Source organism: Bufo gargarizans, chromosome 3 (genome assembly GCF_014858855.1).
Source record: "Bufo gargarizans isolate SCDJY-AF-19 chromosome 3, ASM1485885v1, whole genome shotgun sequence".
Lineage (NCBI taxonomy): Eukaryota > Metazoa > Chordata > Amphibia > Anura > Bufonidae > Bufo > Bufo gargarizans.
This window is the reverse complement of record NC_058082.1, coordinates 292,503,806-292,529,234: the sequence shown is the minus strand read 5'-3', so window position 1 is coordinate 292,529,234 and position 25,429 is coordinate 292,503,806. Positions and strand designations below refer to the sequence as shown.

The 25,429-nt window shown below is 47.9% G+C and overlaps 2 protein-coding genes across 3 annotated transcripts in view; both read right to left on the bottom strand.

The window, feature by feature from the left end:
* ELOA (elongin A) overlaps positions 1–2,584 on the bottom strand; it is a 45,663-nt gene extending 43,079 nt beyond the window's left edge. For both annotated transcript variants that reach the window (XM_044287022.1, XM_044287024.1), the window contains exon 1: positions 2,437–2,584. In XM_044287022.1, coding sequence (XP_044142957.1) covers positions 2,437–2,508 — 72 coding nt within the window. In that variant the 5' untranslated portion in view covers positions 2,509–2,584. The remainder of the gene's footprint in view (positions 1–2,436) is intronic.
* Positions 2,585–3,598: 1,014 nt separating this feature from the next.
* RPL11 (ribosomal protein L11) lies at positions 3,599–11,655 on the bottom strand. Its single transcript, XM_044286993.1, has 6 exons — positions 11,547–11,655; positions 10,795–10,942; positions 10,451–10,557; positions 7,963–8,094; positions 5,997–6,107; positions 3,599–3,670 (listed from the first exon to the last, which is right to left on the bottom strand). The coding sequence occupies exons 1-6, from the start codon at positions 11,550–11,552 to the stop codon at positions 3,641–3,643; spliced, it is 534 nt and encodes a 177-aa protein (XP_044142928.1). The 5' UTR covers positions 11,553–11,655; the 3' UTR covers positions 3,599–3,640.
* Between the last annotated feature and the right edge of the window lie 13,774 nt (positions 11,656–25,429).

Below are 25,429 nucleotides of genomic sequence, written 5' to 3'. Positions count from 1 at the left end.
CCACAGGGTCCCCCCCCCCCATTGGTGGCAGTTTGCAGTTCCGATCGGAGCCCCAGCAGTGTAATGCTGGGGCTCCGATCGGTTACCATGGCAGCCAGGAGTCACGCTGCTGAAGTCCTGGCTGCCATGGTATGTTAGTGAGCAGAGAGCAGCGCATTATACTCACGTGCGCTGTGGCCGCCGGTCGCTCCTTCTCATAGGTCTGTGCGGCGCATTGCTAAAGCTGTAAGCATTAGCTATCCGCCGCACAGACAGAAGAAGGAGCGACCGCCGGCCACAGCGCACGTGAGTATAATGCGCTGCTCTCTGCTCACTAACATACCATGGCAGCCAGGACTTCAGCAGCGTGACTCCTGGCTGCCATGGTAACCGATCGGAGCCCCAGCATTACACTGCTGGGGCTCCGATCGGAACTGCAAACTGCCACCAATGATGGGGGGGAGGAGGGGGACCCTGAGGGATATGGCCGGCACATTCATTGGTAGTGCAGTGGCCACAGTCCCTCCCCCCCTCGGTCCTCATTGGTGTTCAGCGGCAGCCGCGCACAGTGGGGAGGGAGGGACTCCCTCCTCCTTCCTCCTCCTCCTTCCTCCGCTGTGCCGGCCAGCTCAGAACATGGTGCGCGCGATCATATCGCGGTCCGGCGATATGGCGAAAATCCATATCGTGGCCCAAATTCATATCGCATATCGCCTATATCGCCCCACCCCTACCTCCATCCCTATTTTACTAAGCATTCTGTATTAAGAATGCTATTATTTTCCCTTATAACCATGTTATAAGGGAAAATAATAAAATCTACACAACACCCAACCCAAACCCGAACTTCTGTGAAGTAGTCCGGGTTCGGGTCTGGGTACCAAACATGCCAATTTTTCTCACACGCGTGCAAAACGCATTAAAACACTTTGTACTCGGGCGGAAAAATCTTGCATTTTCCTGCAAGCACCCGCATCTTATCTGGCCCTCACACTGGTGTGAAAGAGGACCTAGGGTACTTTCACACTAGCGTTATTCTTTACCAGCACTGAGTAGCGTCCTAGGGGCTCAATACCGGAAAGGAACTGATCAGGCATATCCCCATGCATTCTGAATGGAGATCATTCCGTTCAGGATGCATCAGGATGTCTTCAGTTCAGTCAATTTGACTGATCAGGCAAAAGAGAAAACCGCAGCATGCTACGGTTTTATCTCCGGCGAAAAAAACGTAAGACTTGCCTGAATGCCGGATGCAGCATTTTCTTTCCATAGGAATGTATTAGTGCCGGATCCGACATTCAAAATACCGGACTGCCGGATCCGTCTGGAAAAAAAAAAAAAATGCCGGATGACACCGGAAAGACGGATCCGGCATTTCAATGCAAATTTTTTTGACTGATCAGGCATTTTTAAGACTGATCAGAATCCTGATGAGTCTTACTACTGTCATCAATTGGCATACATTTTGCAACATCCGGCAGGCAGTTCTGGTGACGGAACTGCTTGCCGGATCACTCTGCCACAAGTGTGAAAGTAGCCTTAGGAAGATTTATCAAACTGGTGGAAAGGAAAACTGGCTTAGTTGCCTATAGCAACCAGAGTCCACCTTTAATTTTTTAGAGCTCCTTTAAGAATTAAAAGGTGGACTCTAATTGGTTGCTATGGGCAACTAAGACGGTTTTTGTTTTTCCTTTACACCAGTTTTGACAAATCTTCCAATATAGTAGTCATTAGAACATTACAGATCCGGTATATGGTACCCATACTCCATAAACCTAGATAGTACTGTACCTTCAGTTTTACAGTGTAGGGCACTACTGTATGTGTGCTGCCTTACACGGCTGGTACATGCATGTACTAGAACATTCACATATATGTTGTCACAATTGATCCTCCCACACAAGACATGACTATCTAGTAGTACGCCCTTACAAGTAATCCACGGCTAATAACGTAACAATCAGTTTGGGCAAAGTAGTCACAAAATTCCTCAAGAGTTAAAGGAAAAATACATTTGTGCCGGTCAGCTTTCCAGCACACTGAAGTCACTGATGTAAAGGGATATGGCATATGGCTACCACACTAGGCCTGGCAGCACTCTGGTTCATTAGACTGAGGCCATACCAGGGTCCATTTTACCATCAGAATTGTGGGAGTGGGCATCATTACTGACACTGGACCTATACCTATGCCAATGGAGCCATCCCCTTATAAGATGGCACAGAGTGTGAGAGAGAAGGCAGCTACACGACTATGTGACCCAGATGATCCAGGAAGGGATGCCAGCATCCAGACAGGCGGGGCGAAACAGAGCGGCCGCTGGACGGTGCCCACGGAGGAGGCATATGGCGGTGGTCGTAGCATGTAGCAGCCGTGCACGGTCGGCAGCACACCGAGGCACGGGCAGCCCTCCCACCGCCGGACAGCACCGGCACCACGCGCTTCACACTACACTACCTTCTTAGGTTCAGCACTGGGCGAGAGTCTTGACTGCAGCTTCTCCACAACTTCCACCACGGAGTCTGCCATCTTTACCACTGGCAGGTGAGAGACCGGAAGACTTCTTCAGCTGCCTTCCTTCCACAGAGAGCTCGCCATCACAAATCCGGGCTGAAGGAAGCGGATGTTGCATAGTGACGCGGTGGTAACGTACAGCGCTCCGCCATCTTGACTACTGGCAAGCAGCTGCCACACGTCACGTAGGCTGTCCCTCAGTACGGCCACCTGACGTGGGAAATACTCCAGCTACTACTGTGCACGCTCCTGCCCTGGTGACAGAGCAAGGCCCACAATTACTGGCTCCCAGAGCCCCTGCAGGGAAGGGGGTTACTATGGCGTGAGTAGTTCATAATTATCTGGCATTCCCCAGATACAGGGGGAACTAAGAGATACCACTGGAGGACGACTAGTCCTGGCAGCCATGTTCTTGTTTACTGTAACGTGTTAGAATGGAAAAACTTACAATTCTCTGTAGTTTCAGCTCTAAGGGGGGGGGGGGGTTGGACGCAGCTGTAGCACACATAGGTAGTAAGTGCCACCTCTACCCTATGTCCAAGCACCACAGGATTTATATACACACAATGGATCCATGCATACCCTGTGATGTGGCCATATACATGTATAGCCCAAGGTGCAGAAGGCTGCCACCCCACAAAACTAGAGATTTATAATTCATCAAGCCTGTCCTTAGGGTTCACAGTAACCAAACCTCAGCGTGCCCTGCTCAGGGAAGTTGCTTTGTGATTGTTAGGTGTGACAAATGTGGTCTTCACGGTTACAGATATGGCCATGTGGTTGATACAGTGGAAGCCTAGTCTCCTCTAGTGTGTGGTGGTGGGTCCTGTTGCTCTGAAACCACAACTCTTAGCATGTAAATATGAACCCCCATAGACGTTAATGGAGCATTCTGGGAGTTTGTTTCAGAAAAGCTAGAGTGCCAGGGGTTGCTGATCTCTGCTCTAGTGTGGTATGTACATTGGGAGATGCATGCAATCCATAGCAAGGCCTGAAGAGCACAACAGGTCTTCTCATAGGAGCTTACTGGCTGATTGGCATGGAAAGCCAACCAATGCAATCTGTATATTGAAGAATACACAAAATAAAGACCAGGCACAAAAGGTATCAGAAGATATATTTTATTGATTTTATATAAACTGACAGCTCATTTTCCAGGAAGGATGATTCCATCGTACTGAAAGAGAAAACACAAGTTACTAAATTTTACACCAGTTATTTTAATTCATGCAGTCTTGAGACTGGGCACCAAGTATCAACATTCAGCCAGGGGTAGACCCATTTTCTGGTACCTACATTGAAGCAATATTCCATTGCTGTGCAGGAGTAGACCACCAATAAGTGTTAAGTGTGGCTCCAAACAAGTGCTATGTTTCAAAAGACTGAAAGTCCATGCCTATCAGGGCTACAGACTTCTGACCAGTAATCTACCAACTGTGCCTAGCATGGCATAAGTGTTTTTCCAAACCAACTTATGCTACATTCAGTTGCAGTCAGACATCTTGCAGGCTGTTCCAGCATGAAATGTCAGCGGGACAAAAACATTGCATGTCATTTGTCCAGCCAAAACCCAGCATTTATGTGAAGAGTGGCTGGATGTCATTGGGATCTTGCTGTGAACGGTGGAATTCAGGAGTGCTGGATCCAGGCAACTACAGCAGGATGCTCTACCAGATTAGTTGACTGGATGGGAATGAAGCCAGAGGGGTGGTGTGAAGTTGACTGGACAGTCTATAGACTCCAGATTTATCAACCAGCATCAGCCACTGTGATAAACCTGGTGCAGTTTCAGACTTAATTTACCCTAGCTTTCAGACCATTACTAAATGACTCAACACCCCAGAGAAGTATCGCTTTGCTGTTTGAAACCCTAGCTGCATACTGTTAGCTTGACTGGGGTTATCCATTGCCAATATTGATGCCCTGTCCTCAGGACAGGTCAATCAGCTGCTTACCAGCTCCGACATTGCAGTGGTGAGAAGGTGTAATTACAGCTCCTCTGTCCCATTCACTTGAACAGGAAGGTGTCGTTGTAGCTCCACTGTCCTATTCAACACCTGTTCACCACTGCAATAGACTGCGAGCAGGTAGAGTGAACAGAACAAAGCACTCGCTGAATGCCAGGAGTTCAAACACCTATCTGATGTTGACCTACCCATATGCAAACATTCCTGAAACAAGTCCAATTCATATTACCATACCCTTAGTAACATGCTTTGAACTTAGTTATATGGCCTACAAGATGCAGGTAGTTCTGAGAGATCTGAAACCTGGTGCTTGTTGGTTGTATGCACCAGGCACAGCTACTGCAAGGTCACCCATGTGGTTATGATATTGTTCTACAAGCACCAAAAGCTTAAAGGGACACTGACAGGGCCAATAAGCATATTGAGGTATATAAATGGCAGTACAGGTCTTATAATGGGTATTACAATCATCTAAGTATCCCCCCTGTCCACATTATACAAACAGTAAACTAAGTTTTATAACCTGCTCCAACGGTCTGCAATCTGCCCAAGGGGCGGCGTTTCACTTCTCTTGCGCCCAGCCAGCCTCCCCAACTGCTGATTTGAAGCGCCGCCCAGCTGATGAATATTCAGTTTGCTGGGCGGCTTCTGCGGTCCCCGCTCTGAAGCGCTTCGCTTAACAGTGCCCGGCGCATGCGCCGGATCTTGTGAAGTCCGGGACAGTAAGCGCCGCCCAGCTCATCAATATTCACTTCGCTGGGCGGCGCTTACTGTCCCTGACTTCACAAGATCCGGCGCATGCGCCGGGCACTGTTAAGCGAAGCGCTTCAGAGCGGGGACCGCAGAAGCCGCCCAGCAAACTGAATATTCAACAGCTGGGCGGCGCTTCAAATCAGCAGTTGGGGAGGCTGGCTGGGCGCAAGAGAAGTGAAACGCCGCCCCTTGGGCAGATTGCAGACCGTTGGAGCAGGTTATAAAACTTAAAGTTTACTGTTTGTATAATGTGGACAGGGGGGATACTTATATGATTGTAATACCCATTATAAGACCTGTACTGCCATATATATACCTCAATATGCTTATTGGCCCTGTCAGTGTCCCTTTAAGTGTTTTTCCTACCCTCTGGATATGTCTTCTGTATTTGATCATGTGGGCCCAACACCCGGGATTCCCACTGATCAGCTGTTTGAGAAGGCAGTGGCACTACTGTGAGCACCTCTGCATTCTCCCTGCTTACCAAACGACACTGTACATTGTATAGCGGGCTGGGCTTAGTATCTGCCCCATTCACTTCTATGGGGCCGAGCTGTGCCTAAGCCTTGTGACAGATGTCTTGTCACTGGCCTAGGAACAGCTGTGAGGCCGTTGCGATACTGTGAGCACTGCCACCTTCTCAAACAGCTGATTGGCGGTGGTCCCAGGTGTTGGACCCCCACCGATCAGACACCAATGACCTATGCAGAGGATAAGGTCATCGGTACCCTTTTAAGTTTCAGATTCCAGTTAGAGCCAAAATTAAGGCACCCCACAGCTTACCTTCTGTTGGAACCAGCGCATCGCTTCCTCTTTACCAATTCTGTGCTTTGCACCAATAGTGCCAGCCTTGCGCTTTTTGTCTGCAATACTGAATCCGGGGCGCCCAAGTACCTGTAATATAAATATTTACAAAAGATTAAGTCATGAAATGTGTATCATATTTCTCTATTGACTTCAGTCCATCAGCTTTGGAAAATCAGTTGGAGCATACTCTTATTAGGACAGGAGTCAGCACCCTCCAGCTGTTGTGAAACTACAACTCCAAGCATGCTCCATTCAATTCTATGGGAACTCTGAAAACAGCTGAGCAAGTGTGCATGCTGGGAGCTGCAAAACCTGGTATTCATAAATTCAACCCATTTCTCTGCAGTATGACACTATCCGCTGACTGCTAGAGCTCATGCAGCTGAATGTAATACATAAGAGTTTTAAAAAAAGTTCCACAATGAGAACTTGGTGCAGATTTTTAACCCACAGGCTGTCCCCATTTAGGTATGAGTTTTAACCCATGCAAAGCAGAGTGAAGTCTATGGCAAACCTGCAGCATTTACACTATGGAGGGAATCATTCTCCCCTATGCCAGTTTCAGACAAGTCAAGCCGCTGCTACTATTACTAAAATTAGCTGCAAAATGTTTCTACACTGCCCTTGCCATTTTGCAAGAAGGGCGAGTGCCAGTGGGCCCAGCGCATTTATCTTACTCCAGTTTTCTGGTGTAAATGACAAGTCTATGGCAGCTCAAAGCCACCATAGATCTTCGTTTCGGTGCCCAGACCACCAGGGGATATGCACAATTCTGCTCCACTACAAGTGAAGCACATCCTCGGGCAGAGCTGGGGATGGCAAAGACAAGCATTTTCTCACGCATCAATACAAGAGACTATTCTCATCCACAAATAGTCAATAGGACCTTGAGCGACATGCTCTGAGCAGATAAAATTTTTTCCTGTAAGTATAAACTACAGTCCATGTCCTAAAGCAGACCTGTACCTAGTCTAACCTTTTGCCGAAGCTGATATGAGTGAAATATGCCAGCCAGAAGCACCCTGCCTCTACAATGAAGCAAGTCCTTGCCGCTGTCTTGCAGTTAAGGGGAAAACTGAAAGAGCCCTGGTTCTTGTTATCCCTGCAGTCAGACCACAGCCCATCAGGTTGGATAATCTGATCCCATGGTCACAAGCTTCAGTAGTAACACACTAGTGTAGTTTAGGTTTCTTTGCCACTGGCCTCCACATCATTCTCCCACTATCCAAATTTAAACCTGCACAGAAACAAGTCAGGACTGCCATGCAAGTACACGAGTGCTCCCATTTATGTTGGCATAGCACAGCAGTCCAGACTATTAGCACAGATTTGGGTACTGACAGTGGGGGGAAACAGTATTCACGTATTACTGCAGTTAATAGTCCAGATTCAGGGCACCAAATTCCCACAGGTCAAAAGCCTAGCAGCGTGCACAGGCTATGGAAGTGAAAGACTTGCAAAGGCATAAGTTTAGTTAAGCCTGTATTGGACTGGAAGTTCGTAGTAGTGATTGTTAGCAATGATCTGTCGGTGTAATACTGCCACCGATTACCCAATAAACCAGCAAACACTCATTCAATCCCAATCTTAACAGATTTAAAAATCTGCCGGTGTAATCAATCTGCTGCTGGCAAACAATGATTCCGTATGAGGATGAGCAAATGGCTACTCTCCATGCAGCAGAGAAGATCACTGCATGTAAAAGCAACAGTCTTCTCCACTAACAAGCAGATTGCCAGGAACAAATGCTTTCCTCCTGACGATCTGCTGCATAATCTGGCTCTTTAAATCCAGAAGTACAGATCCAATTTCTTTGTTCTAGTAGCATCAAATCATGTAGCACCGTTACAGTACATGCAACTCAAACAATACTCCATACCCTGTATGCCACACCTACTTTAATAGGGTTAAGGTAGCCAAATGCAATATAAAATTTACATACCACATAGAAATCCAGCCCATAGATGCCAATGCTTGGGTCGTATTTAATTCCCAGATCAATGTGCTCCTGGATACCAAAACCAAAGTTTCCTGTGTCAGAGAAGTTGTTCTTCCTCAGTTCATATTCTCGGACCTAGAATGGAAAGACAGAACTGTACTGACCCGATTGTCTTAGTGTGCTCTCTGCAGTGCATGTACCATTAACAGCAGTGTCAATATTAAACCATGCAAAACCCAACATCTCATGTCAGGCCAGTTACACACAGATGTGTGAGAAGGATCAGGCAAAGTGAATATTTTCAGCTGGTCCTTTTCTAACAGTGTTTGGTGGTAGCGCTCATTAAATACACACATTTAACCAAACATGTCTGGAGGAGCCAGGAGGGGGTCAAGAGCTGGCAGCCGGACACTTCAGCCGCACAGCTACTGACTGTAGGCCACTAAGTCTGTACAGATCACTTTTCAGCAGTTACCACAGGCAGAATTAGTGAGATTACAGGATTCACAATAGGTGATGTGACAGCTTATCTACTTCTCCTGACCTCTGCACAGGTCATAGAGCATGCCTACAAGTCTCCCACAGAAGCAGGCAAGTCTCTTCTAGTCATTATGTGCATCATCCATGGTGGCCGCAGTAAAGCATCTCAAAATGCTGTTAACTGCTCAGGTAAGATGGCAGCTCCCATAATTATGTACAGAATAGGAGACAAACTACATTGTAAACCATTTTTTCCCTATATGGTTTTGATTGACAAAATATGGACGACATTTAACCCCTTCCCAACCACCGAATGTAAACTTACATTAGCAGTCGGTAATTTAAAGGTGGCACCCGCTGCAGCACCATAGCCACAGATGCCTGCTGTTTGTCAATTGCAGTATCTGGGAGCACGTGCTCAAGGCTGTGCAGTAGTGAGGCTCTTGGAGCCAGATGCTGTGTGGCAGCCTTGGTCCTCCTGAATGATCTGAGGTTGCCGCTCAGCCTCCTATGGAGAGCCTGCCTGTGGCAGAGCTCCATAGGAGACCAGTAACAGACTTCAGTAACAAGTGTAAACCGGTTTAAAAGAAATGTAAATTCTAATCCAACTTGGTTTTCAGTATCAAAATGCAATAAAAACTACATGAGGCATCCATGAAATTATACTGACCCAGAGAATGAAAGTTTTACTGCAAGTGAACGGTAACTCATTAAACTGGCAAGTGTTTTTTATAATTCCACCTCATTTGGAATTTGTTCCTGCTTCTCACTACACTGTATGCAACACTAAAGGGTGCCATTAGAAAGTGCATGATTGAATGGAAAAAGTTATGGCTCTGGGCAAGCATGGGGTAAAAAAAATAATTGCTTGCTTATGAAGGGGTTAAAGTTCTATCTACCCATTTCTTTAATACCTATAAAATGTTGGTGCCAAGCAACACAGCCTGGGTTAAGGGACAAACTGACTAATGACAGGACTGAGACGTGGATAAGAGTCCACTGCGGCAGCTGTCACTTTAGAGTTGCATTACTGTTAGGACCAATACAGACTTAGGCTACTTTCACACTTGCGTTCAGAACGGATCCGTCTGCATTATATTGTAAAAAAAAATCATCAAAGTGTCAAAGTAGCCTCAGACGGATCCGTCCAGACTTTACATTGAAAGTCAATGGGGGACGGATCCGTTTGAAAATTGAGCCATAGTGTGTCATATTCAAACGGATCCGTCCCCATTGACTTACATTGTAAGTCTGGACGGATCCGCTTGCCTCCGCACGGCCAGACGGACACCCGAACGCTGCAAGCAGCGTTCAGGTGTCCACTTGCTGAGCGGAGGCTGAACGCTGCCAGACTGATTCATTCTAAGCGGATCCACGTCCACTCAGAATGCATTAGAGCAGTACGGATCCGCTCGGGGCCGCTTGTGAGCCCCATTCAAACAGAGCTCACAAGCGGACACCCGAATGCTAGTGTGAAAGTACCGTTAACAGATTAGTTTATTAGAGCGGTTGTCAAGCCGCCTACAAGTTCCCGAGTGCTCCCCAAGTATTAACGCCCACCTTACCAATCTCTGCGCTTTCCAAGTCCCTCAGTCTGTATCCTGGCCCCCAGCAATGACACTGCAGTGTTGGCAGCAGTCACAGGTCCTTGCTTAAAGCCAGGATACAAACAGGGGAATCATGGAGTATGGCAGAGGTACATTCACATCTGCATGATTAAATTCATCAGGCCGTTTTCACCAAGTCTGGCACTGACAGATCCCCATTGACAAGCATGGGATCTGGCGGAAATGCCTCTGCTTCCCTGCATAAATGCTGGAACAGCCTACTGATCACCTAATGCTAGTGTGAACCGAGCACAAGGTAAATGGCCTGGACTGGCAGAGTGACTTAGTTTAGGTTATCTTCATCCCAGGAACGTCCCAACCCCTCAGCAATTTCATGCGTGCATGTGTGAACCCAGCCTTAGCAGGTGAGATCTCCCAGACCAAAATTACATTGCGCTAGGTACCTTAAGGCCTTTCTCAAGAATTTCTTCTGCTTTAGCTCCCCGAACTGTACAGTGAACTGCGATCTTTTCATTTCTCCTGATTCCAAAAGATCTCACGGTGTAGCGAGCTATAAGAAAGAAAATGGCCGATAAAGCCGAGAACTCCAAAAGGTTACTAGCTACAGGCACTACGCATCATTGTATACACTGGGCCACAGGTAGAGATGGGCACTACATATAGTACAAAAGAGGAAATGGTTAAACTGACAGTATCTGTCTCTAGTATGCCAGTATTGTGCCAACCTGACAAGTGGAACATGCACCATATGTATGTTTTTTTTAGTAGCCACAATAATGACACTTACCCTTAGAAAAGACAGGGGTCTGCCCGGTGAGCTGTTCCAGCACTTTAGCTGCTCGGGTCAGTCTGTCACCACTCTCCCCAACACAGATATTGAGGCACAGTTTACGGATCCTCAGCTCACGCATAGGATTCTCCTTCTCGGATTTTTCCTATAAGAACAAATAAGGAATGAAGAGTGCACAGACACAAGAAACACAACCCCTTACATGCAAATCCCTGCAGGAAAATTAAGAGGGTCCTCAAGCTCTACGGGCTTCTAGAACACACAGGAAGCTCCATGTTACCAATATAGTGCACTGAGCCCTGCCGATTGAGTGTCATCTGTGCACTTGAACATACCATGCTGTCTAGAAGACCCCTTTAAGATTGCACCACTGTCCAACATACTACTGAGAGCAATGCTGGGCTGCGGAGGTCCGTCCACCTTAGTGGGCAAGTCCAGTCATGTCTCCCACACTGAGGAGCTGCTATCTGCACACCACATCCATACAGACACACACAACATAGCCAGACCACTACAGCGGTGTATAGTACAGGACACAGGGAAAAGACCTTGCGCCCTCCATACAGCCATGGGGAGACAGAAGGCCAGGCTACCGTCCGGCATAACATGCAGACACTCAATAATGGCGCCGACACCGCCCTCACGCAGTGAGCAGACCACCACCGAAAGCCGGGCCTCGCCTCACAACCACAAGAAGAGGATTACAAAGGATGAAGATGCAAGAATTCGCCCCTTCATCTCGTACTCACGGCCATGTTGGGAGATTGGAAGAGATCGCGAGATTTCCGCTTCCGCCTTATATACTCCGGGAGTAGTGACGCTTACGTCTCCAGGACGTTGTCAAACGCTGCGTCCGCGATCACGTGACTAGCTTTTACCCATCTCTTGGTAGAATGAAGGTGTCATGCGCAGTACAATACGTGCGTGTCAAATATGTGATGTGTGTGGGTATCATTTTTAGATTTTTACAAACATCATTGACAGCTTTTAAAAAATATAGTTATATTTTGATCCAGTCACAGGTGTGTGTATGTACTGACCTTCCATACTAGAGCAGTGGTTCTCAAGCTGTGAGGCTAGCCTGGCTAGTGAGGCACCTCAGGGATGTGGTACTCATTATGTGTTTGTTTTGTATCCTGTTGTGTTTAGGAGACAGGTTAATTTAAGGCCATTTTTACAGATTTTACAATGGATTGCCATCATTATAATCATACCTGTCAACTTTTGAAAAGCCCAAGGAGGGACAGTATCAGCGGTGAAGGGCTGAAGTTTAACTAGAATAAAAAGTAATACTCCCCTAGCCCTGTTCCCCCGATGAACAAAGCACATAGTTCCCCAGCCTGTGCAATATCACTGCATCGCGCCTGCCTGATGGGGAGTGCATAGGCGAATGGTGCAGCAGGTAGATGCGGGCTCCCTGCTTCACCATAGTATTCAAACTCTATCTGCAACCTAAGGGCACAGATACAGTTGAAATTAGGAAATACCACAACCTTCCCAGGACCGTCCGACAGCCAAGGAAATCCAGGACTGTCCCTCTGGATCTGGGACAGTTGAGAGTTATGATTACATCCAGTGAGGAGGTCCAGGCGTGTTTGAAACACTCAAGAGATGTTTTGTTAACGCTCCTATTTTTGGTCCAACCTGACCAAGAGAAGCCTTTTGTGGTCGAGGTCGACGCCTCTGAGGATGGGGTAGGAGCGGTACTCTCCCAGGGGTCATCAACTTTCATGAACCTGAGACCATGCGCATTTTTCTCTTGTAAATTTTCTCCTACCGAGAGAAATTATGACATTTGGAACCAATAATTGCTTGCTATCAGGGCTTTTTTTCTCAGAGAAAAGGTGGTGGAACTCACCCCCCTCCCCTGGCCATGCCCCTACCCACCCTAGGACCACCCCCTAAAACCGCACCTTTAGAGAACAGGGATGCAAGTAAAATTTGAGGGGGCTATAAAAGTCCAGCCCAGCAAAGAAACCCCCGAGATGGGGATGGCATTGTTAATGGGGGATCTGGGGATGGCACTGTTAATGGGGGATCTGGGGATGGCACTGTTATGGGGGATCTGTGGATGGCATCCACAGATCCCCCATCCTATAACAGTGCCATCCACAGACCCCCCCTTCCTATAACAGTGCCATCCACAGACCCCCCCACCCCATAACAGTGCCATCCACAGACCCCCCACCCCATAACAGTGCCATCCACAGACTCCCCCACCCCATAACAGTGCCATTCACAGACCCCCCCCCCCTCTTAACAGTGCCATCCACAGACCCCCCCACCCCATAACAGTGCCATCCACAGACCCCCCCACCCCATAACAGTGTCATCCACAGACCCCCCCTTAACAGTTCCATCCACAGACCCCCCCCCCTTAACAGTGCCATCCACAGACCCCCCCACCCCATAATAGTGCCATCCACAGACCCCCCCACCCCATAACAGTGCCATCCACCGACCCCCCTAAACAGTGCCATCCACAGACCCCCCCCACCCCATAACAGTGCCATCCACAGACCCCCCCACCCCATAACAGTGCCATCCACAGACCCCCCACCCCATAACAGTGCCATCCACAGACCCCCCCTTAACAGTGCCATCCACAGACCCCCCCCCATCCCATAACAGTGCCATCCACAGACCCCCCCTTAACAGTGCCATCCACAGACCCCCCCACCCCATAACAGTGCCATCCACAGACCTCCCCCACCCCATAACAGTGCCATCCACAGCCCCCCCTTAACAGTGCCATCCACAGACCCCCCCATTGCTGCTCCAGTACAGTTATAAAATGTGTATCAATTAATAATGATTCATGCTGCCCCCTCTGTAGTATAACATTCAATATATTCTACTCACAGGGCTACTGTTATCGTAATGCAGGCCGGCCGGGAAGACGAGTGGCAGCGTCACTGACTGACGTCACGTGCCTGCGCCGCCTGCTTCATTCATAAAGTAGGCCGGGCAGGCACGTGACGTCAGTCAGTGACGCTGCCACTCGTCTGCCCGGCCGGCCTGCATTACGATAACAGTAGCCCTGTGAGTAGGATGGATATATTGAATGTTATACTACAGAGGGGGCAGCATGAATAGAATCATTATTAATTTGACACATTTTATAACTGTACTGGAGCTGGGGGCCGGAGCTTAGTGAACGCATCGGCCCCCAGCTCCTCCTCCCAGTCCCTCCCCGCTGATACATCGCAGCCTGCGATGCTGGAGCATGGCAGGCTGCGATGTCAAAAGGTGGCGGAACGCCGTTCCGGTTGCGTTCTGCCAGAAAAAAAGCCCTGCTTGCTATTAAGTGGGCCTTTGAGGAGTGGCATCATTTTCTGGAGGGATCCCTACATCGTGTTACAGTTCTTACTGACAATAAAAATATCATGTTTTTGGAGTCTGCTAAATGTTTAAATCCAAGGCAAGCTAGATGGACATTGTTCTTTAAACGTTTTAATTTCTGTATTACTTTCAGGCCAGGAAGTAAAAATATTAAAGCTGATGCTCTGTCCCGAAGTTTCTGTGCTTTCCAACCTCCCAACACTCTACCTGAACCTATATTGCCGGCAGGAGTCATTGTGGCTTCGGTCTCCACTGATTTGACGACTGAAATTTCTGCTGAACAACACTTGGCTCCGGTACAATCTCCTGGTGATAAATTATTTGTCCCTGGTCATTTATGTCTCCGACTGTTGGGTGAGTGCACAAAACTGTTTTTAGCGGACATCCGGGTATTAATGCCACCAAGGAACTTGTTTCCAGGTTTTATTGGTGGCCTTCCTTGTCTAGAGATATCCACTCATATGTTTCCGCCTGTGAGGTTTGTGCCAGGTCCAAGACTCGTAGGTCCCGTCCTTTGGGTGAGTTACGAGCACTGCCCATCCCAAATAGACAGTGGTCCCATATTTCTATGGATTTCATCACTGACTTACCGGTTTATGAGGGTAAGTCAGTTGTGTGGGTGGTGGTGGACAGATTTAGTAAAATGGTACACTTCATCCCTCTGTGAAAATTGCCTAATGCCAAGACTCTGGCTTCCCTGTATGTTGATCATGTTATACGTTTACACGGAATCCCAGAGAATGTGGTTTCGGATAGAGGTGTCCAATTTGTTTCAAGGTTTTGGAGGGCTATTTGTCGTAAATGTAACATCTCTTGTCTTCGGCCTTTCATCTGAAAACCAATGGTCAAACTGAACGTTTGAACCAGTCTCTAGAGCAATATTTAAGGTGCCATGTCTCCGATAGCCAACAGCTGTGGGTGAAACATCTGCCTCTGGCTGAATTTGCCACTAACAACCAGGTGAATTCATCTACTGGTATGTCTCCTTTTTACTGTAATCTTGGTTTACATCCGCAATTTAGTTATTTTTCTCCGTCCAGAGGCTGATGTAATGGCTAGAGAACTGTGCACAGTCTGGGCCCAGGTTCAGTTGAACCTGAGAAAAGCCCAGGAGATTCAGAAAAGTGACGCAGATAAAAAGCGCTCTCGAGGAGTAGATTTTGGGTTGTGTGATAAAGTGTGGTTGTCCACCAAGAATTTGTCTTTGAAGGTATAAGTTTGCACCACAGTTCATTGGGCCTTATGAGATTGTGGGCATTATTAATCCTGTATCTTTTAAGTTAAGATTACCCAACTACTTTCGTATCCATAATGCTTTCCACAAGTCTTTACCTAAAAAGTATGTGTTGCCTGTATCCCCTTCACAGGAAGCTCCACCACCAGTGGAGGTGGCCTGTCAACCAGAATTCGAGATCTCTAGGATTATTGATGCGAGAAAGGTCCGGAACTCTCTGCAATATTTGGTCCATTGAAAGGGCTTTGGTCCTGAGGAGAGGTCTTGGGTCTCGGCTAGTAAGATACATGCTGCGAGGCTGGTGAGAAGATTCTATCTTACTCACCCTGAAAAACCCGCTCCAGTAATTATGGGTCCGGTGGCCCCTCGTGGAAGGGGGGTACTGTAACAGAGATCCGGCGACGCGCTTCCTCCTTGCGGCGCCGCCGGCATCCCGCATCTGTGTAGGAGCGAGGACCCGGCCTGCATCCTTGTCTCCAGGGGGCAGGGAGGACCCGGACGCGCACGCCCCCTCAGTGTGGCCGGCATCCCCGTAGCTGAGAGAGGTGCTGAGCACCGATCGCAATTTATCGGCGCTCAGATGATTTGGGCTGCACTTGGGTCACGTGACGCTGGCCACGTCGTGTGACCAACTTGTTCTGCTATTTAAACAGGCAGCCTGCTGGCCACAGGTTGCCTGTAAATGGTCTTGCTACCCATACCAGCATTTTCATATTGTGCCTTGTGTGATTTTGACATCGACCTTGTGACCTCCCTGGTATTGACGTGACCTCTTGTCTTCTGACTCCAGATTCTGTTTTGACTTCGTTATCGGATTGCTCCCTGTGTACCTGCGTGACCTCCTGGCTTTGACTTTGGCTTGTCTGACTCTGTTACGGTACTTCTAAGGACTTCGAGGGACTGCCGCCAAGTTCTACGCCGTCGGTTAGGACGGGCCGTGCAAGTAGGCAGGGACAGAGGTGGGGTGGAGTTTAGGGCTGCACTTATCTCTACCCTTTGTCGTGACATCCCTTCTGAATGCTGCTGTGCCCCCAAACAGCGGTTTATTTGGTATTGCCGTATTCAGCGGAACTGCGCAGCGGTACTTCGCTGCGGTGCATTTTTCGGCGTCCTCGGTGCTCTTCCTTGCGGCTGCTGGGCTCCGACATCTTCTGGAAGTGATGTTGTGATCTCTGACGTCACTTCCGGACTTTTTCCTTGCAACGCGATTTCGTGTCCTTTTGCGATTTTTTAATATATAATTCACGATTTTTCCTCCGGTTGGAGGATTTATTGTATTCCTTCCTGGGGGGGAAACTTTTAATTTACTGATATATGTTTTCTCCTGGGGGCGGGGACTCGGTTCAAAGCCCATCCCCTCCCCTATTTAAGGAAGCATTGTGCACCAGGTCGTTCTCAGGCTGCACATGCTTTTTAAGCTAGCTCCCAGAGTCCTATAAGCTAGTGTCCCTCTACTTATTGGTGCCTTATTTCTGGTCCTTATTTTCAGCTTCCGGCGGTATGCCTTTCTTTTACCTTTCTCCTAAAACATTTATTGGTTGTTTACAAATGTTTTACTTGTCCTTTTTTTTCCTGCATTGATGTCGTCTCCACGGGATTCCAATGGCAGAAAGGCGGGTTCCAAGCGGAAACATTTATCGTGCTATGATGTAGCACGCTTTTGGATGATAGCTGTCCCTACTCCAGGTGTGACGGTTGCCGTCCAAGGGTCGAACCTACCACCGAACCTACGATGCAGGATATGTATCAGTGGGTAAAGACTTATGTTAATGGATCCATCAAAGGGGTTATAAGCCTGCTGGATGAGAGGGTTCCTACTCAGACTCTTATGGAGTCTTTGGCTCCAGTAGAGAGACCTTCCGTAGTCTTCTTGGGTTCCTCCTCCTCGGATGAGGAGGAGCTTACTTCATGCTTCTTTCCTCCTGATATGACGCAAAAGTTACTTAAGTCCATCAGGTTGGGGGACCATGATGTTGACCTGGGGGAGTCCTCTGATCCCGCTAGTCGGGCACTTCGTGTCTTTAAAGCGGATAAGACCCTCTTCTCTGTCATGCGCACAGAGTGGAAGAAACCCGAAAAAGGTCTGATTCTAAGTAAAAGATTCAGAACCATGTTTTCGATGTCTAAACCCTTGGTGGAATCGTGGGGTTTCATTCCCAAGGTGGACATGGCTATTGCCAAACTGCCCAAGCGCACTCTGGTTCCTGCGGACGATGGGTGAAGTCTGCAGGATCCCCTTGACAGAAGAGCACACTCAGGAGAGGTTATACGGCAGCTGCAGCTTCCACGTCTACGGCCATCGCTGCTACAGAATTTTCTACCTTCTTCCGGTCTCGATTAAACTAGATCCAGATGGATGTGAATTAGAAGGTGTCTCGGGACGACAATCTGGCGGCTTTCAAGAATGTCAACCTGGCGATGGATTTCCTGTCTGATACAGCGCAACAACATCTAAAGTTGCCGGCCAAAACCATGGCCCTGGTGTCAGCGGCCCGCAGGCCTTTGTGGCTTAAGCCTTGGGTCGCTGACAATTCCTCTAAATATAATTTATGTAGCCTTCCCTTTGAGCCCAACTGTTTGTTCGGCTCAGAGTTGGATAAGATTATGGAAGCCCTGTCAGATAAAAAGGGGAAGAGTCTTTCCCAACAGTCCTTTTGGGGGCGGGGCAGACAAAACCGTGGTGGTAGGTCTGACCAGCAGTCAAGAGCCTGGAGGGACTGGGGAGCGCAGCGAAGAGGTTCGAGGCGCTCTCGTGAAGGAGCAAAGGATAAAAAATCCACCTCCTGACTAGGGGCCTCCTCGAGGCCTTGGATGACTCCTGTTACTCCTGCCGTCCTGCCAGAAGACTTCCCCACTCCCCTGCCTCATCTTCCCGTCAGAGGTCGACTCTCCCACTTCAAGGACACCTGGATCCGAGAGATTTAGGATCCCTGAGTCCTGAATGTCATCTCAGAGGGGTACTTAATCAATCTTCTTTCTCTGCCTCCGGACAGGTTCATCAGAACCAAACTTCTATAGGCCACAAGGCAGTCGGTTCTTGAGGCTTACATTCAGGAGTACATCCACAAGGGGGCTCTGGAGGAGGTTCTGGCAGGGTAACGGGGCTTAAGGATTTACTCACCAGTGTTTCTGGTTCCCAAGGCGTCAGGGGATCTCTGGATGATTATCAATTTGAGATTCTTCAGTCGATACATAAGGAAAGTAAGGTTCCGTATGGAAACCATCAGGTCAGTGGTTCACGTTCTCAAATCCTGGAGATGTGATGGCAACCTTGGACCTCAAGGATGCATATTTGCATATCCTGAGTCATCATGCTTCCAGGAAATATCTCAGGATCGCAGTCCAGGTGTCGGGTGTCACCAGACACCTTCAGTTCGTTGCCGTTCTCTTCAGCATTTCTTCTGCCCCTCACACTTTCACCAAGGTAGTAGTTTCTGTGGTGGCGGCTCTAAGACTCCAAGGACTGGCCATAATTCCTCATCTGGACGATTGGCTTTTAAAAGCCTCTTCCTTTGTTGTCCTGACCCACCATCTTCATGTAGCAATTTCCTTTCTGTTCCGCCTAGGGTGAGTCATCAACTGGCAGAAGTCGAACGTGAGCCCATCGACTACAGTAAGATATTTAGGCTTCATAATCGACTCCGTTGGGATATCTCTCCGGTTGACTCCAGAAAGACGATCCCGAATACAGAACACCGCAGAATTCCTATCCGTGCCTCGGCGAGTTCCAATTCGGACTCTCATGAAGATCTTGGGGCTCATGTCAACGTCTGCAGAAGCAGTCTCTTGGGCTTTATGGCACCTCCGGCCGCTGCAGTCGGAGGTCTTCTCCAAATGGAATGGCATCCCCGCCGGGCTGAACTCCCTGTGTTCCCTGTCTTGGCAAACTCGGCATTCCCTCAGATGGTGGAGCCATCTTTTAGACGGGAAGTCTATGACCCAGCCAACCTGGGTCATATTGACAACAGATGCGTCCCAAGTAGGCTGGGGTGCTTATCTAGACGATTCTCCAGTTCACGGATCCTGGTCTCCTCAGGAGCGGCTCCTCTCATCCAATCTCTGCGAGATTCGAGCTATCTGGCTAGCCCTCCTTCACTTCACCCCTCAGATCCGGGGCAAAGCGGTGAAAGTCCAGTCAGACAATATGACTGCAGTACTTTACATCAACAAGCAGGGAGGCACAAGATCACTTCCCCTCTTATCAGAGATCGGAGTGATTCTGGATTGGGCAGAGTTAAACCTTTCCCACTTATCTGCGACCCACATTCGAGGCTCCTTCAATATGATAGCGAATCGGTTGAGCTGCGATCTTCCAACAGTGAAGTGGTCTTTACATCCGGAGATATTCAAGCAGATAGTCCTCAAGTGGGGAATGCCAGAGGTGGATCTTATGGCAACAAGGTTCAACGCCAAGATGGAGAGGTTTTGCTCCCTTTACAGGGAGGACAACCCCCTGGCGATAGATGCTCTGTCAATATCCTGGAGGTTCAGGCTGGCTTACATCTTCCCTCCATTTTCCATGATTCCGAGGGGATTGATGAAAATCCGTCAGGATCAGGCCTCGGAGATAGCCATCATACCGTTTTGGCCGAAGAGATCCTGGTTTACCCAGCTCACCTAAATGAGTTGAGGGCAATTTTGGAGACTCCCCCCTCAGCAGACCCTGGTGTCGTGGGACACTCACCTCTGCTCAGATCTGCACAGGTTCAACCTGACAGCCTGGAGGTTGATCAGTCCCTTCCCAGAATAGAAGGGCTTTTAGAGTCGGTCCTGAGAACGCTGTCTCATTCAAGAGCAGACTCTACTAAGAGAGCCTACTCACGGATTATGAGAATATTCTCTTCTTGGTGTTCCTCAAAGGAGGTGACGTCTGCAGATCCGCCCCTCCCCATCATCCTTCAGTTTCTGCAAGATGGCCTTGACAAAGGCCTTGCTCCATCTACCTTGAGGGTTCAAGTTTCAGCCATTTTAGCTTGTCTCAACAAGTATTTTTCTCAGGACCCGCTCATCAAACTGTTCCTTAAAGGAGCTGAAAGATTAAAGCCTACAGTACTGAAACCCATTCCTCAGTGGGATATATCAGTAGTTCTCAAGGGGTTAGCATCTCCCCCCTTAGAGCCTTTGGAGGAGGTAGAATTCAAGTTTGTCACATGGAAACTTGTCTTTCTCCTTGCTGTGACTTCGGCCAAGAGGGTCTCTGAGCTTCAAGCTCTATCAGCGCACGAGCCCTATACCATTTTTTTGCAAGACCGGGTCCTTTTAGGTTTCTCCCGTACTTTATGCCTAAGGTTCCTTCTTTCCAGAATATCAACCAGGTGATATTCCTCACGGTTCTTTCTAGACCTTCTACCTCCTCCGAGGAATCTGCTATACATCCTTTGGATGTCTCGAGATGCCTCCGGATCTATGTGGATAGATCAAAGAAGTTCAGGAAAGATGGAAATCTTCTAATCCTGTTTGCCGGTAAGTTTAAAGGCCGTAAGGCATCTAAACCATCCATCAGTCGATGGCTATTAGGGAATGCTTTGTTTCCCAATCTCTAGACCCTCGGGGGCTTGTAAAAGCCCATTCTACGAGTGCTGTAGCTACTTCTTTTGCCGAGAGGAGTCTTCTTCCGCTCGACATGATTTGCAAATCTGCCTCCTGGAGCTTTGAATCAGCATTCATCTCCCATTATAGACTAGATGCCAGATTAGCTGAGTACTTGGCCTTTGGGTAGACTATACTTAGTTCTGCCAGGCATGATGGCTGTGCTGCTGGTAGGACGTAAGGGAATTGTTCATTTCTAACGATAATTAGTTTTCCCTTAGTCCTAACAGCAGCACACAAATTTCCCACCCTAGTAAGACCAGTTTTTTTCTTGCTATAACATAATGGGCTGGAGGTGATTCCCTCCTTTATAGGGGAGGTTTACAGTAAGTGTTTAATTATTACTTGGGCTCATTAAAATTCTGCTGGTCCTACTAGTCTAATCTTTTTTTATTGTTTATATATTTTATATCGCCATGCCCAAAAAAGTGTAAACTATTAAAATATTTGTAAATATCTCCCATGCGGTTAACGCCGTAACAGAAAAAAACAAAAACAAAACGTGCAATTTGACATTTTTTAGTCACCTTGTCCCAACAAAAATTAGGTTAGGACTAAGGGAAAACAAATTATCGTTAGAAATTAACGATTGGTTTCTAACCTGAAAAATTTAGGAGCCATACTAAAATTTTTAGTCGCTAAACTTAAAATACATATAATTACAGTATAATAAAATTAAAAAAAAATACACGTCTTACCTAGGGTTGTCACGATACCAAAATTTTGACTCGATTTCGATACCATAAGAAAGTATTGCGATACTCGATACCACGTGAAAAAAATAAAACACCAAAAAAGCCGTGTGCATTCCAGATTTTATGGAACGCCTGGACCATAATAGAACAGTCCTAACCTAATTTTTGTTGGGACAAGGTGACAAAAAAATGTCAAATTGCACGTTTTTTTTTTGTTACGGCGTTCACCGCATGAGAGATATTTTTAAATATTTTAATAGTTCACACTTTTTTGGGCATGGCGATATAAAATATATAAACAATAAAAAAAATGACATATGTAAAATTGGGCAAGGGGGTGATTTAAACTTAATATTTTGGTGTTTGTTTTTTTTAACCTTTTTTATTTTTTAATTAGAATACCTTGGGGGGAGGGGGGGTTGGGGCGCACTGCGCCACCAATGATTTTACTTTATAATACTGGGGTTGGGGTGTTCGGTGCTAGGGTTGGACGATATCAAAAATATTCCCACGATAACGATATTAAGAAATTTATCGCGATAACGATATATATCGCGATAAATGCCCATTTAGAAGAAAAAAAACACTTGGGGCCACAAGGAGACGTTATACTGTATGGGGGCAGCCACAAGGAGACGTTACACTGTATGGGGGCAGCCGGGCAGCCACAAGGAGACGTTATACTGTATGGGGGCAGCCGGGCAGCCACAAGGAGACGTTATACTGTATGGGGGCAGCCACAAGGAGGCGTTATACTGTATGGGGGCAGCCACAAGGAGACGTTACACTGTATGGGGGCAGCCGGGCAGCCACAAGGAGACGTTATACTGTATGGGGGCAGCCACAAGGAGACGTTATACTGTATGGGGCAGCCACAAGGAGACATTATACTGTATGGGGCAGCCACAAGGAGACGTTATACTGTATGGGGGCAGCCACAAGGAGACGTTATACTGTATGGGGGCAGCCACAAGGAGACGTTATACTGTATGGGGGCAGCCACAAGGAGACGTTATACTGTATGGGGGGCAGCCACAAGGAGACGTTATACTGTATGGGGGCAGCCACAAGGAGACGTTATACTGTATGGGGGCAGCCACAAGGAGACGTTATACTGTATGGGGGCAGCCACAAGGAGACGTTATACTGTATGGGGGCAGCTAGGCAGCCACAAGGAGACGTTAATTGTATTAATCATTGGTGGCAGTGGCCACAGGGTCCCCCTCCCATCATTGGTGGCAGTGGGGCCCCCCTCCCTCCCCAGTATTAATCATTGGAGGCCACAGGGTCGTCGTCCCCATCATTGGTGGCAGTGGCCCCCCCCCTCCTCCCTCCCCAGTATTAATCATTGGAGGCCACAGGGTCGTCCCCCCATCATTGGTGCCAGTGGGCCCCCCTCCTCCCTCCCCAGTATTAATCATTGGAGGCCACAGGGTCCCCCCCCCATTATTGGTGCCAGTGGGCCCCCCCTCCTCCCTCCCCAGTATTAATCATTGGAGGCCACAGGGTCGTCCCCCATCATTGGTGGCAGTGGGCAGTTCTGATCGGAGTCCCAGCAGTGTAATGCTGGGGCTCCGATCGGTTACCATGGCAGCCAGGAAGCTACTGAAGCCCTGGCTGCCATGGTATGTTGTGAGCAGCATTATACTCACGTGCGCCGTGGCCGCCGGACGCTCCTTCTTCTCATAGGTCTGTGCGGTGCATTGCTAATGGTATAAGCATTAGCAATGCGCCGCACAGACAGAAGAAGGAGCGCCCAGCGGCCACGGCGCACGTGAGTATAATGCTGCTCACTAACATACCATGGCAGCCAGGGCTTCAGTAGCTTCCTGGCTGCCATGGTAACCGATCGGAGCCCCAGCATTACACTGCTGGGACTCCGATCAGAACTGCCCACTGCCACCAATGCAGGGACTTAAGAACATTCCCGGCACCCGACGTCTGAGAGGACGCTGTGATCACCTGAGGGGTTAATTGCGCGGATCACAGCGTCCTATCAGAGGTCGGGTGCCGGGAATGCGAGTCACAGAATTCCTTCCCTCCCTCACGCTGGCTGAATTGTAAATGTGCTGTATGGTTCATGCTGGGGCGGGCGGCCGCGGACGCAGATTTAGAAGCGGTCAGCGCACATGACCGCTTCTATGACGTCACGAAATACCGCGGTATTTAGGAAACGGCGATATCGCCATATCGCCGTTTTTTTTATACCGCGGTATATCGTGATACCGGTATATCGCCCAACCCTATTCGGTGCACTGCACTACCAATAAATATAGGTTATACTTAATACAAACGCAGGCTGCCATGCGGGTGCCGGACATATCCCATACCTGGCACCCAGCCTCTATGACTGTGCGCTGCGATCCGCCGCTATTAACCCCTCAGATGCCGCACCTGGGGGGTTATAAGGCGGCGGATCTCAGCGCACAGTCATAGAGGCTGGGTATGGGATGTGTCCGGAACCCGCATGGCAGCCTGCGTTTGTATTAAGCATAAACGATATTCATTGGTGGCGCAGTGGCCCCATAGCCCCTCCTCTCCTCCACTCTGCTATCAGCCCATTGGTAGCAACGGCAGCAGCAGTACAGGTAGGACGGACTGCCTTCTCCCCTGTGTTGTTGAGAAGAACATGGCACGCGATGACTGCAGCTCGTGCCATGTCAGTAATGTGAAAGCGGCAGAGGTCTAGGCACAAATGGCGACAAGACTACAAAGAATTGTCGCCATTTAGCAATTCTAGGTCACATTTGCGACCATTTTGGTCGCCATCTGGAGCCCTGATATGGTGTTTTTTTCCTGTGGTTCTGATCCTCTGGTATCATTTTACTTTGAAGAATTCTGGGCCAAAGCTATGTTTTCTCTCTCCATCTTCCACAGTTGCTCCGTTTGTTATGTTGATTGACTTGCCTTCATGCTTGTCTGTCTTGTGGATATTGAGTGCACTGTCCACTTCTGATGTCTCCAAGCCCTAACTTATCCTTTCTTCTACCCAGCTTGAACCTCTGTGTATTCAGCTTCTCTAACTGGCCTTCCTTGGACTGGTTCTTTTTGCCCTTTTTCAGGGTTTCCTGTGACTCTTCCCTGCATTTCTGTGCAGGACCTTATGCCTGGCCTTAGATTTGTTTTGGTCTTTGTTCTCTCCCCATGGTACTGCTCTTTAACCACCTCAGCCCCCCTAGCTTAAACACCCTTAATGACCAGACCACTTTTTACAATTCTGCACTACACTACTTTCACCGTTTATTGCTCTGTCATGCAACTTACCACCCAAATGAATTTTACCTCCTTTTCTTCTCACTAATAGAGCTTTTATTTGGTGGTATTTCATTGCTGCTGACATTTTTACTTTTTTTGTTATTAATCGAAATTTAACTAAATGTTTGCAAACAAATGACATTTTTTCACTTTCAGTTGTAAATTTTTTTTAAAAAAACGACATCTATATATACATTTTTTGCTAAATGTATTGTTCTACATGTCTTTGAATAAAAAAATGTTTGGGTAAAAAAAAATGGTTTGGGTAAAACTTATAGCGTTTACAAACTATGGTACAAAAATGTGAATTTCCGCTTTTTGAAGCAGCTCTGACTTTCTGAGCACCTGTCATGTTTCCTGAGGTTCTACAATGCCTAGACAGTAGAAACCCCCCACAAATAACCCAATTTCGGAAAGTAGACACCCTAAGGTATTCGCTGATGGGCATAGTGAGTTCATAGAACTTTTTATTTTTTGTCACAAGTTAGCGGAAAATTATGATTTTTTTTTTTTCCTT